Source organism: Salvelinus fontinalis, chromosome 26, assembly GCF_029448725.1.
Source record: "Salvelinus fontinalis isolate EN_2023a chromosome 26, ASM2944872v1, whole genome shotgun sequence".
NCBI classification, from domain to species: Eukaryota; Metazoa; Chordata; class Actinopteri; order Salmoniformes; family Salmonidae; genus Salvelinus; species Salvelinus fontinalis.
Window position 1 is genome coordinate 5,400,242 of NC_074690.1, and position 13,921 is coordinate 5,414,162.

Sequence of the window (13,921 nt, forward strand, 5' to 3'; positions counted from 1 at the left end):
ATTACTATATAATCTATCTGTTGTAGACTATATAATCTATCTGTTGTAGACTATATTACTATATAATCTATCTGTTGTAGACTATATTACTATATAATCTATCTGTTGTAGACTATATTACTATATAATCTATCTGTTGTAGACTATATTACTATATAATCTATCTGTTGTAGACTATATTACTATATAATCTATCTGTTGTAGACTATATAATCTATCTGTTGTAGACTATATTACTATATAATCTATCTGTTGTAGACTATATTACTATATAATCTATCTGTTGTAGACTATATTACTATATTATCTATCTGTTGTAGACTATATTACTATATAATCTATCTGTTGTAGACTATATTACTATATAATCTATCTGTTGTAGACTATATAATCTATCTGTTGTAGACTATATAATCTATCTGTTGTAGACTATATTACTATATAATCTATCTGTTGTAGACTATATTACTATATTGTCTATCATCTCTCTTATATGTCCATTTCCTGTTCTGTTAATGGTACATACAGTACATACAGTACATACGCAAGTTAATGACGTGTGATTTAGTAAAAGGACAGGTGTGATACGTATCAAGCAGCGAGAATGGAACGTCCAGTCTTTTGTTACCCGCCGGCCTTATCTTCTGAAGGAAGAGAAACCATCGATAGAACTCACCACGGAAACCAATACAATCTTTGACAGCCAATTGGAATTTGCCTCCAGTTTTTTTTATTTCCCCCCTTGTTCAGATGGCAAAGGGAAGGAACGGCCCACTCACAGACAGAAATGCCCACGTACTGGCACGCACGCACTGGAGGCAGCAGGCACGCATACTCACCCACCTACGCACCAGATTGAGGATGACGTACCCCAAAGGTTAAAGGTTAGGGTCAGGGTTAGAGGTTACAGTGCTAGGGTCGGTGCTATGGTTAGGGTCAGGGTTAGAGGTTACAGTGCTAGGGTCGGTGCTATGGTTAAGGTCAGGGTTAGAGGTTACAGTGCTAGGGACGGTGCTATGGTTAGAGTCAGGTTTAGAGGTCAGGGTTAGGGTCGGTGCTATGGTTAGGGTCAGGGTTAGAGGTTACAGTGCTAGGGACGGTGCTATGGTTAGGGTCAGGGTTAGAGGTTACAGTGCTAGGGTCGGTGCTATGGTTAGGGTCAGTGTTAGAGGTTACAGTGCTAGGGTCGGTGCTATGGTTAGGGTCAGTGTTAGAGGTCAGGGTTAGAGGTTACAGTGCTAGGGACGGTACTATGGTTAGGGTCAGTGTTAGAGGTCAGGGTTAGAGGTTACAGTGCTAGGGTCGGTGCTATGGTTAGGGTCAGGGTTAGAGGTCAGTGCTAGGGTCGGTGCTATGGTTAGGGTCAGGGTTAGAGGTCAGGGTTAGGGTCAGGGTTAAAGGTCAGGGTTAGAGGTTACAGTGCTAGGGCCGGTGCTATGGTTAGGGTCAGGGTTAGAGGTCAGTGCTAGGGTCGGTGCTATGGTTAGGGTCAGGGTTAGAGGCCAGGGTTAGGGTCAGGGTTAAAGGTCAGGGTTAGAGGTTACAGTGCTAGGGCCGGTGCTATGGTTAGGGTCAGGGTTAGAGGTCAGTGCTAGGGTCGGTGCTATGGTTAGGGTCAGGGTTAGAGGTCAGGGTTAGGGTCAGGGTTAAAGGTTACAGACAGGTCGTTTACCGATGATGAGGATGACTTTGGGTCGTGGTCTGGAGGGGTCGAACACCTCGTACTCCTCGATGAGTTCAGCGGTCTCCGACAGGTCTGAATCACTCTCAATGGAGAACTGGCTGATGGGAGGGAGACGGTCGTAGCGGCGGTATGGGAAGTTGGGACTGTCTGGGAGCACTGAGGGGAGAAAACACACACAGGTAAGCAGGCAGGCAGGTAAGCACACACACACACACAGACACAGACACAGACACAGACACACACACACACACACACACACACACACACACACACACACACACACACACACACACACACACACACACACACACACACACACAGTCACACAGACGTTGTTATTCAACAAGAGCTTGTTTCTTACATAATACCACATCGGTCATTGACTAATGAACTAACACAACGCTGAATTAGTCTATAAGATACAGCCCTAACAGGGACATGTACTGGGGTCATAGGTCAGGGTGCTAGGGTCGGTGCTATGGTAAGGGTTAGAGGTCAGGGTGCTAGGGTCGGTGCTATGGTAAGGGTTAGAGGTCAGGGTGCTAGGGTCGGTGCTATGGTAAGGGTTAGAGGTCAGGGTGCTATGGTAAGGGTTAGAGGTCAGGGTGCTAGGGTCGGTGCTATGGTAAGGGTTAGAGGTCAGGGTGCTATGGTAAGGGTTAGAGGTCAGGGTGCTAGGGTCGGTGCTATGGTAAGGGTTAGAGGTCAGGGTGCTATGGTAAGGGTTAGAGGTCAGGGTGCTAGGGTCGGTGCTATGGTAAGGGTTAGAGGTCAGGGTGCTAGGGTCGGTGCTATGGTAAGGGTTAGAGGTCAGGGTGCTATGGTAAGGGTTAGAGGTCAGGGTGCTAGGGTAAGGGTTAGAGGTCAGGGTGCTATGGTAAGGGTTAGAGGTCAGGGTGATATGGTAAGGGTTAGAGGTCAGGGTGCTGGGGTCGGTGATATGGTAAGGGTTAGAGGTCAGGGTGCTATGGTAAGGGTTAGAGGTCAGGGTGCTAGGGTAAGGGTTAGAGGTCAGGGTGCTATGGTAAGGGTTAGAGGTCAGGGTGATATGGTAAGGGTTAGAGGTCAGGGTGCTATGGTAAGGGTTAGAGGTCAGGGTGCTATGGTAAGGGTTAGAGGTCAGGGTGCTATGGTAAGGGTTAGAGGTCAGGGTGCTATGGTAAGGGTCAGAGGTCAGGGTGCTAGGGTCGGTGCTATGGTAAGGGTTAGAGGTCAGGGTGCTAGGGTCGGTGCTATGGTAAGGGTTAGAGGTCAGGGTGCTATGGTAAGGGTTAGAGGTCAGGGTGCTATGGTAAGGGTTAGAGGTCAGGGTGCTAGGGTCGGTGCTATGGTAAGGGTTAGAGGTCAGGGTGCTGAGGTCGGTGCTATGGTAAGGGTCAGAGGTCAGGGTGCTAGGGTCGGTGATATGGTAAGGGTCAGAGGTCAGGGTGCTAGGGTCGGTGCTATGGTAAGGGTCAGAGGTCAGGGTGCTAGGGTCGGTGCTATGGTAAGGGTTAGAGGTCAGGGTGCTGGGGTCGGTGCTATGGTAAGGGTTAGAGGTCAGGGTGCTATGGTAAGGGTTAGAGGTCAGGGTGCTGAGGTCGGTGCTATGGTAAGGGTTAGAGGTCAGGGTGCTATGGTAAGGGTCAGAGGTCAGGGTGCTAGGGTCGGTGCTATGGTAAGGGTTAGAGGTCAGGGTGCTGGGGTCGGTGCTATGGTAAGGGTCAGAGGTCAGGGTGCTAGGGTCGGTGATATGGTAAGGGTTAGAGGTCAGGGTGCTAGGGTCGGTGCTATGGTAAGGGTTAGAGGTCAGGGTGCTATGGTAAGGGTTAGAGGTCAGGGTGCTAGGGTCGGTGCTATGGTAAGGGTCAGAGGTCAGGGTGCTAGGGTCGGTGCTATGGTAAGGGTTAGAGGTCAGGGTGCTGGGGTCGGTGCTATGGTAAGGGTTAGAGGTCAGGGTGCTGGGGTCGGTGATATGGTAAGGGTTAGAGGTCAGGGTGCTATGGTAAGGGTTAGAGGTCAGGGTGCTGGGGTCGGTGCTATGGTAAGGGTTAGAGGTCAGGGTGCTATGCTAAGGGTTAGAGGTCAGGGTGCTAGGGTCGGTGCTATGGTAAGGGTTAGAGGTCAGGGTGCTGGGGTCGGTGCTATGGTAAGGGTTAGAGGTCAGGGTGCTATGGTAAGGGTTAGAGGTCAGGGTAGGCCATGGCTTTATGAACCCTGACAGACCAACAGGCCTCCTAACATCGGCCAATGTTGTAACGGGGGAAAGCAAAGCACAGACACTCTCTTGTCTCTGTTTGTACAATAGATAGTCATCTTAATAAATGAAACACAGATCCTAAAAGCAAATCAATGTATTTAAGTATTGTGCAAAACCAGCGTCACATTCAATCAATTGAACAATCAATCAAGGAATCGTCCCTTGTATCGACCCCTTCGTTCAGAATGGCCGTGTTCATAAACTATTACAACCAGCCTCGCAATCCTTCAAATTGAAACTCAATCAAAAACATTTTCAGAAAAGGTTTTAGGATCAAATTTGGTCAACTGTTTAATTGCAGCTTAACAGACACATTGGCAAAGCAAGCGCCAGACTCAACATCACATTCTGGTAAACCCCCTATTCTACACACTGAGCCACACAGTGTCAGGTCCAAGCGCCAGACTCAACATCACATTCTGGTAAACCCCCTATTCTACACACTGAGCCACACAGTGTCAGGTCCAAGCGCCAGACTCAACATCACATTCTGGTAAACCCCCTATTCTACACACTGAGCCACACAGTGTCAGGTCCAAGCGCCAGACTCAACATCACATTCTGGTAAACCCCCTATTCTACACACTGAGCCACACAGTGTCAGGTCCAAGCGCCAGACTCAACATCACATTCTGGTAAACCCCCTATTCTACACACTGAGCCACACAGTGTCAGGTCCAAGCGCCAGACTCAACATCACATTCTGGTAAACCCCCTATTCTACACACTGAGCCACACAGTGTCAGGTCCAAGCGCCAGACTCAACATCACATTCTGGTAAACCCCCTATTCTACACACTGAGCCACACAGTGTCAGGTCCAAGTCTCAGACTCAACATCACATTCTGGTAAACCCCCTATTCTACACACTGAGCCACACAGTGTCAGGTCCAAGCGCCAGACTCAACATCACATTCTGGTAAACCCCCTATTCTACACACTGAGCCACACAGTGTCAGGTCCAAGCGCCAGACTCAACATCACATTCTGGTAAACCCCCTATTCTACACACTGAGCCACACAGTGTCAGGTCCAAGCGCCAGACTAAACATCACATTCTGGTAAACCCCCTATTCTACACACTGAGCCACACAGTGTCAGGTCCAAGCGCCAGACTCAACATCACATTCTGGTAAACCCCCTATTCTACACACTGAGCCACACAGTGTCAGGTCCAAGCGCCAGACTCAACATCACATTCTGGTAAACCCCCTATTCTACACACTGAGCCACACAGTGTCAGGTCCAAGCGCCAGACTAAACATCACATTCTGGTAAACCCCCTATTCTACACACTGAGCCACACAGTGTCAGGTCCAAGTCTCAGACTCAACATCAAACCAAACGACCAATTTCTCTTCCCAGACACTTTACACAACGACTGGCTCTGCCTGTGTCCCTAATGGCACCCTATTCCCTATATAGAACACTACTTTAGACCATAGCCCTATTCCCTATATAGAACACTACTATAGACCAGAGCCCTATTCCCTATATAGTGCACTACTTTAGACCAGGGCCCTATTCCCTATATAGTGCACTACTATAGACCAGGGCCCTATTCCCTATATAGTGCACTACTATAGACCAGAGCCCTATTCCCTATATAGTGCACTACTATAGACCAGAGCCCTATTCCCTGTATAGTACACTACTTTAGACCAGAGCCCTATTCCCTGTATAGTACACTACTTTAGACCAGAGCCCTATTCCCTATATACTGCACTAATATAAACCAGAGCCCTATTCCCTATATAGTGCACTACTATAGACCAGAGCCCTATTCCCTATATAGAACACTACTATAGACCAGAGCCCTATTCCCTATATAGTGCACTACTATAGACCAGAGCCCTATTCCCTATATAGTACACTACTATAGACCAGAGCCCTGTTCCCTATATAGTGCACTACTATAGACCAGAGCCCTATTCCCTGTATAGTACACTACTTTAGACCAGAGCCCTATTCCCTGTATAGTACACTACTTTAGACCAGAGCCCTATTCCCTATATACTGCACTAATATAAACCAGAGCCCTATTCCCTATTATAGTACACTACTATAGACCAGAGCCCTATTCCCTATATAGTGCACTACGAGTTTTAATGACTCCAACCTCAGTGTATGTACACTTCTGACTTCAACAGTACATACACTTAGGTTGGAGTCATTAAAACTCGTTTTTCAACCACTCCACTAATTTCTTGTGAACAAAGTAGAGTTTTGGCAAGTCAGTAATTTTTCTGTAATTTTTCCAACAATTGTTTACAGACAGATTACTTCACTGTTTCACAATTCCAGTGAATCAGAAGTTTACATACACTAAGTTGACTGTGCCTTTAAACAGCTTGGAAAATTCCAGAAAATGATGTCATGGCTTTAGAAGCTTCTGATAGGCTAATTGACATAATTTGAGTCAATTGGAGGTGTACCTGGGGATGTATTTCAAGGCCTACCTTCAAACTCAGTACCTCTTTGCTTGACATCTTGACAAAAGAAATCAGTCAAGACCTCAGAAAAAATGTTTGTAGACCTCCACAAGTCTGGTTCATCCTTGAGAGCAATTTCCAAACGCCACGTTCATCTGTACAAACAATAGTACGCAAGTATAAACACCATGGGACCACGCAGCCGTCATACCGCTCAGGAAGGAGACGCGTTCTGTCTCCTAGAGGTGAACGTACTTTGGTGTGAAACGTGCAAATCAATCACATAACAACAGCAAAGGACCTTGTGAAGATGCTGGAGGAAACAGGTACAAAAGTATCTATATCCACAGTAAAACGAGTCCTATATCCACATAACCTGAAAGGTCGCTCAGCAAGGAAGAAGCCACTGCTCCAAAACTGCCATAAAAAAGCCAGACTACGGTTTGCAACTGCACATGGGGACAAAGATCGTACTTTTTGGAGAAATGTCCTCTGTTCTGATGAAACAGAAATAGAACTGTTTGGCCATAATGACCATTGTTATGTTTGGAAGAAAAAGGGGGAGGCTTGCAAGCCGAAGAACACCATCCCAACCGTGAAGCACAGGGGTGGCAGCATCATGTTGTGGGGGTGCTTTGCTGCAGGAGGGACTGGTGCACTTCACAAAATAGATGGCAACATGAGGACGGAAAATTATGTGGATATATTAAAGCAACATCTCAAGACATCTGTCAGGAAGTTAAAGTTTTGTCGCAAATGGGTCTTCCAAATGGACAATGACCCCAAGCATACTTCCAAAGTTGTGGCAAAATGGCTTAAGGACAACAAAGTCAAGGTATTGGAGTGGCCATCACAAAGCCCTGACCTCAATCCCATAGAAAATTTGTGGGCAGAACTGAACAAGCGTGTGCGAGCAAGGAGGCCTACAAACCGGACTCAGTTACACCAGCTCTGTCATGAGGAATGGGCCAAAGTTCACCCAATTTATTTTGGGGAGCTTGTGGAAGGCTACCAGAAATGTTTGACCCAAGGTAAACAATTTAAAGGCAATGCTACCAAATACTAATTGAGTGTATGTAAACTTCTGACCCACTGGGAATGTGATGAAAGAAATAAAACCTGAAATAAATCATTCTCTACTATTATTCTGACATTTCACATTCTTAAAATAAAGTGGTGATCCTAACTGACCTAAGACAGGGAATTTGTACTAGGATTAAATGTCAGGAATTGTGAAAAACTGAGTTTTAAATGTATTTGGCTAAAGTGTATGTAAACTTCCGACTTCAACTGTATCTGTTGTACAGCTATCTATTCAGCTGCAACAATAACCTTAGACAGACATCTTCAGCATGAAGTCTCATTCAGAATGGAAACCGGCAGGGATACTGACCTTGACGTACAGAGACAATGTTATCTACAGGGAAACCCTGCCCTTTACCAGCCACTCCTAACTATCCCTGTGCCTTTGCGCAAATGACTTAACCCCTGACTAGGAGCACTGTGCTCCGACCTCTGTGTGAGTCTCTAACCGGAGGGAATAAAGCAGAACACAACATTTCCATTGGACAGTTATCGTAAGTTATCTTCTTCCTTCTCTGATAATAATGTACTATCTATCCAGCTGCTACAATGACATTACGCCAGGTTAGAATGGGTGGACAGACAGACATCTTAACTTTTACAGTATCCCTCCTGATCTCAAAGTTTGGTTTTAAGAAAGTTTTCCAGGAGTAACCCTGACTCTCAATTAGTCTTTCCTCCACTCCTCATGTCCTCTCTCCATGCCTCTTTCTCAATGGATCTACTCCTCCAATACGGTTTGGGAAGGAGAGAGGAAGCAAGGAATCGAGGAGAGACAAATTGAAAAAGAGCCTCCTCAGCCCTCTCACTACTTACTCCTTGTGTGGCAGAACACACAGGCAGGCAGGCAGGCACGCACGCACGCACACACACACACACACACACACACACACACACACACACACACACACACACACACACACACACACACACACACACACACACACACACACACACACACACACACACACACACACACACACACACACACACACACACACACACTACTCACCGTTTCTGAAGAAGGACCTACGTGACTGTCCTCCGTTGAGGGGGGGAAGGGACTTCTTCTCCTGGCCGACGAATGTGTCCCAACGGACCCTGTCTGGTCCCCCGAGCTCCCTCACTTTCTTTAGACACACCTCCAGGTAGTCTATAGGGTCCTCTGGTTTATAGTACATCAACCCTGTCAACAGGCTCTGGAGAAGACAAAATACAACATCAACAACAACAACCCAATGAGAGAGACAGATACATAACCCTAACCTTGACCCCAGACGCTGACCTCTAACCCTAACCAGTCTTAACCCTAACCCAGACCCTGACCTCTAACCCTAACCAGTCTTAACCCTAACCCAGACCCTGACCTCTAACCCTAACCAGTCTTAACCCTAACCTTGACCCCAGACCCTGACCTCTAACCCTAACCAGTCTTAACCCTAACCCAGACCCTGACCTCTAACCCTAACCAGTCTTAACCCTAACCCAGACCCTGACCTCTAACCCTAACCAGTCTTAACCCTAACCCAGACACTGACCTCTAACCCTAACCAGTCTTAACCCTAACCTTGACCCCAGACCCTGACCTCTAACCCTAACCAGTCTTAACCCTAACCTTGACCCCAGACCCCAGACCCTGACCTCTAACCCTAACCAGTCTTAACCCTAACCCAGACCCCACACCCTGACCTCTAACCCTAACCAGTCTTAACCCTAACCTTGACCCCAGACCCTGATCTCTAACCCTAACCAGTCTTAACCCTAACCCAGACCCTGACCTCTAACCCTAACCAGTCTTAACCCTAACCCAGACCCCACACCCTGACCTCTAACCCTAACCAGTCTTAACCCTAACCTTGACCCCATACACTGACCTCTAACCCTAACCAGTCTTAACCCTAACCCAGACCCCACACCCTGACCTCTAACCCTAACCAGTCTTAACCCTAACCTTGACCCCAGACCCTGATCTCTAACCCTAACCAGTCTTAACCCTAACCCAGACCCTGACCTCTAACCCTAACCAGTCTTAACCCTAACCTTGACCCCAGACCCTGACCTCTAACCCTAACCAGTCTTAACTCTAACCCAGACCCTGACCTCTAACCCTAACCAGTCTTAACCCTAACCCAGACCCTGACCTCTAACCCTAATCAGTCTTAACCCTAACCCTGACCTCTAACCCTAACCAGTCTTAACCCTAACCTTGACCCCAGACGCTGACCTCTAACCCTAACCAGTCTTAACCCTAACCTTGACCCCAGACCCTGACCTCTAACCCTAACCAGTCTTAACCCTAACCTTGACCCCAGACCCTGACCTCTAACCCTAACCAGTCTTAACCCTAACCTTGACCCCAGACGCTGACCTCTAACCCTAACCAGTCCTAACCCTAACCCTAACCCAGACCCTGACCTATAACCCTAACCAGTCTTAATCCTAACCCAGACCCTGATCTCTAACCCTAACCAGTCCTAACCCTAACCTTGACCCCAGACCCCGACCTCTAACCCTAAACAGTCTTAACCCTAACCCTGACCTCTAACCCTAACCATTCATAACCCTAACCCTAACCCCAGACCCTGACCACGGACCTCTAGAGGCTTAGAGAACATCAACCCTGTCAACAGGCTCTGGACAAAACAACACAATGAGAGAGACCGATACATAACCCTGCCCCTTGAGCCTAACCCTTAACCCTGACCCTTAACCCTGACCCTTAACCCTGACCCTTAACCCTGACCCTTAACCCTGACCCTTAACCCTAATCCTGACCCTCAACCCTGACCCATAACCCTAACCCTGACCCTAAACCCTGACCCTAAACCCTGACCCTTAACCCTGACCCTTAACCATAACCCTATCCCTGCCCCTTAACCCTGACCCATAACCCTAACCCTGACCCTTAACCCTGACCCTAACCCTAACCCTGACCCTTAACCCTGACCCTTAACCATAACCCTATCCCTGACCCTTAACCCTGACCCTTAACCCTGACCCTTAACCCTTAACCCTGACCCATAACCCTAACCCTGACCCTAAACCCTGACCCTTAACCCTAACCCTGACCCTGACCCGTAACCCTGCCCCTTAACCCTAACCCTGACCCTTAACCCTGACCCTATCCCTGACCCTTAACCCTGACCCATAACCCTAACCCTGACCCTGAACCCTGACCCTTAACCCTAACCCTGACCCTGACCCGTAACCCTGCCCCTTAACCCTAACCCTGACCCTTAACCCTGACCCTATCCCTGACCCATAACCCTGACCCTTAACCCTTAACCCTGACCCCTTAGACTGACCCAAACCTCTTCAAACCCTAACAGATACACATTGATGTTATTACATTGTTTTAAGACTTGAAACGTAAATCGTAGAGCATTGTACATTTCTGTACTGTGTTTTCACAGGTGTGATAGATCAGCACAACACGAGGGAATCACACAAGGATTCCAGCCTGGCATAACTTATTACAGTTGATGGAAAGTGACATCCATACTAAAGACCCAGAACTTCTGTCTACGTTGACTGTACTGTTCTCTAGTAGAAACACAAACGAATGAATCACTTTATGTGAGACCTTTCTTTTCACCCTCGTAGAGAGAAATACCACTTTAAGTGTGTGTGTGTGTGTGTGTTTACGTTTAGGTTGCGCGTGTGTCTGTCATCCTTTAACCCTGTAGGTTCCTTAAACAATGCTTTTCCCCCTGAGCCTAAAGACAGGCTTTCAAACTAAGCATCCACCCTCTTCCTCTCCGTCCCAAACGGCCCCCTATTCCCTACATAAGCGCACAACTAGCCTATGGGCCCTGGTCAAAAGTAGTGCACTACGTAGGGAATAGGGTGCCAGCCCTGGTCAAAAGTAGTGCACTACGTAGGGAATAGGGTGACAGCCCTGGTCAAAAGTAGTGCACTAGGTAGGGAATAGGGTGCCAGCCCTAGTCAAAAGTAGTGCACTACGTAGGGAATAGGGTGCCAGCCCTGGTCAAAAGTAGTGCACTACGTAGGGAATAGGGTGCCAGCCCTGGTCAAAAGTAGTGCACTACGTAGGGAATAGGGTGCCAGCCCTGATCAAAAGTAGTGCACTAGGTAGGGAATAGGGTGCCCTTTGGCCCGCCCCCGTCAACCCCGTCAGCTCCACTGCCAGAACCCATGGATTGATAGTTGTATTTTCCAACCCAACACAATGGACTGGGACTGGGACTGGGGCCAAAGTTTTACAGGATGGTTCATTGATTTATGGGTTACAAAATATATTTATATTTTTTTATAATAATATTTTTGATCGGGAAAATGACTCAAATGCTTGGTAGAACCTCCACTGTGTTAATTATATTACAACAACAAAAATATGAATATACAATTAACTAAACATTCAAAAAATACAAATAAACAAAACAAATAAAAAGCATTTATATATATATTTTACAGCATTGACCTATCTGTTCAAAGGTTAAAGAATGTGTCTGGTTAGTTATTTATATATTATTTATTGAAACACACTGAAATAGGACAAACTATGCAGAATGTCTTGAACGTGTAAGGCTTCACCAAATGCTCAAGATTATTTGTGTTAGTCTCTCTCTTTCTATCTCTCTGCCTGAGAGTTGTAAAACATCAATTTCACACCATGACTTGAATTGGTTACCCAACATGATGTATGTATGTATTTATTTAGTTACAGCCATCAGTCAGTTGTCTTTTAAATGAATAACATTATCTGACTGAAAATAAACCCTCTATTGTCATTGGTTATATTGGATTGGATTCGACCATTTCAAACGTGATATGAAACCTTTGAAACGCGACACTCGGATTGATCCTGGACTGAAACAAAAAGGTGGACATATGCAGTATGCACTTATTTATATGGTAGGGCTACTGTAGCTATCATTTAGCCTCCACATACTATATCATTTAACCACTTACTATAAACCACTTAGCCTAATGTGAACGACTAAACGAATCTTTTTTTCAAACACCAGAAGACAATAATCTAATTAATCTGTAATACCTAACTGCCATCGATAAAAAAAAAAGTATTATAACTGAAGCCCGCGAAGCCAAAGCCCATTCAGTTGATCTCACCTCAAACAGTTGAGGTATCTCCCGCCTGGTGAGATACTCCTTAGCATCGTTGGTATTCATCTCGACGGTTGGAGATGGGAAAGAGATCCTGGCCGATATCACTCCGTTCTCGAATCCTCCGGTTTTGCTTTCAGTACAACAACAAATGTACGTGTTCGCGTTGTCTGTATCGGTTTGTCGATACTAGTCTACCTGTGAACGGACCAACGGAACTCCCGAGGTTTGACAGAAGCTCAGAACATTTTAACCTTCACTTCATATCTGGATTCGAGGAAGAGGAGGAAAAAGGAAGGCAAATCCACCTTTTTCAGAGAGAGAGAGCTGTGTGGTTATCTAGTCTTTTTCCTTCCTTATAGTATGCTACTCCTTCTTCTACTGCTACCGCGTCTGCACTGCTGCTGCTCTTGTCTAATCTTTACAGAACGAGACTGACACAAATTGGTCCCTATCTGCGCATTCTGTGCGTTAGCTTTGAGCGTCTGTGGGCGTCTCTCCGTGCGCCGCGCTGTGCCAAAAACAACAGCACACGGACGTTGTGAAACCTACCTACAGATGTAGGATATTAATTTGAGCCAGTTTGCTAGGAAGGAAAATAATCCGGCAGCAACAGGACATGTGATTTGTTATGTGGGTTATAATTCATGGACATTTCTAAGGGTTGATACATTTTTCGTTATGGCAAATCAAGTCTGACATTTCAAAGTGGAAATTACAAACTTTGGAAGACTTTTAAAAACTCAAATACACTACATGTTTGCATTTCCGGCTGTGCAGGAACATTCTCGGCATCAAAAGAGAGGTCAAATTAAGATCCTACATCTATAACTAGTGTGGAGTGGATTTGTGAAATAATTTTTGTACCCTGTCAAATAGGATCTAAACTCTCTGGGTCGCGTCCTGAATGGCAGCCTTTCCCCTTCTTTAGTGCAATACTTTTGACCAGGGCCCATGAGGCTCTGTTCAAAAGTAGTGCACTACTATATATAGGGATTAGGGTGCCATTTGAGACGTAACCGTAAACTCTCTGGCCAGTCTACTAATCCTCTTCAGTCCCCAGAGGCACACTGACTGATCAGCTAACTGGCTGTGTACCATAAGCAAAGGCAGGGCCATGAGGCAGAGGGTAATTCACTTACCCTGCTACGTTAATTATCCTACCTTGCTTAGTTAATTAATCTACCCTGTTGGGTTAATTATATCTACCCTGCAAAGTTAATTAATCTACCCTGCTATGTTAATTATCCTACCCTGCTTAGTTCATTCATCTAACCTGCTTAGTTAATTCTCCGACCCTGCTACGTTAAATCTTCTGCCCTGCTATGTTAATTATTCTAACCGGTTTGTTAATTCTCCTAAACTACTATGTTAATTACTTCTACCCTGCTACGTTAA

The 13,921-nt window shown here is 46.2% G+C and overlaps 1 protein-coding gene across 1 annotated transcript in view; it reads right to left on the reverse strand.

The window, feature by feature from the left end:
- The window catches only part of ak5 (adenylate kinase 5), a 230,521-nt gene extending 217,484 nt beyond the window's left edge, over window positions 1-13,037 (reverse strand). The window contains exons 1-3 of the mRNA XM_055882419.1: window positions 12,530-13,037; window positions 8,451-8,637; window positions 1,673-1,840 (exon numbers count right to left, since the gene is read on the reverse strand). Of these exons, the coding sequence (XP_055738394.1) occupies window positions 1,673-1,840; window positions 8,451-8,637; window positions 12,530-12,589 (415 nt within the window). The 5' untranslated portion in view covers window positions 12,590-13,037. The remainder of the gene's footprint in view (window positions 1-1,672; window positions 1,841-8,450; window positions 8,638-12,529) is intronic.
- Window positions 13,038-13,921: the final 884 nt, after the last annotated feature.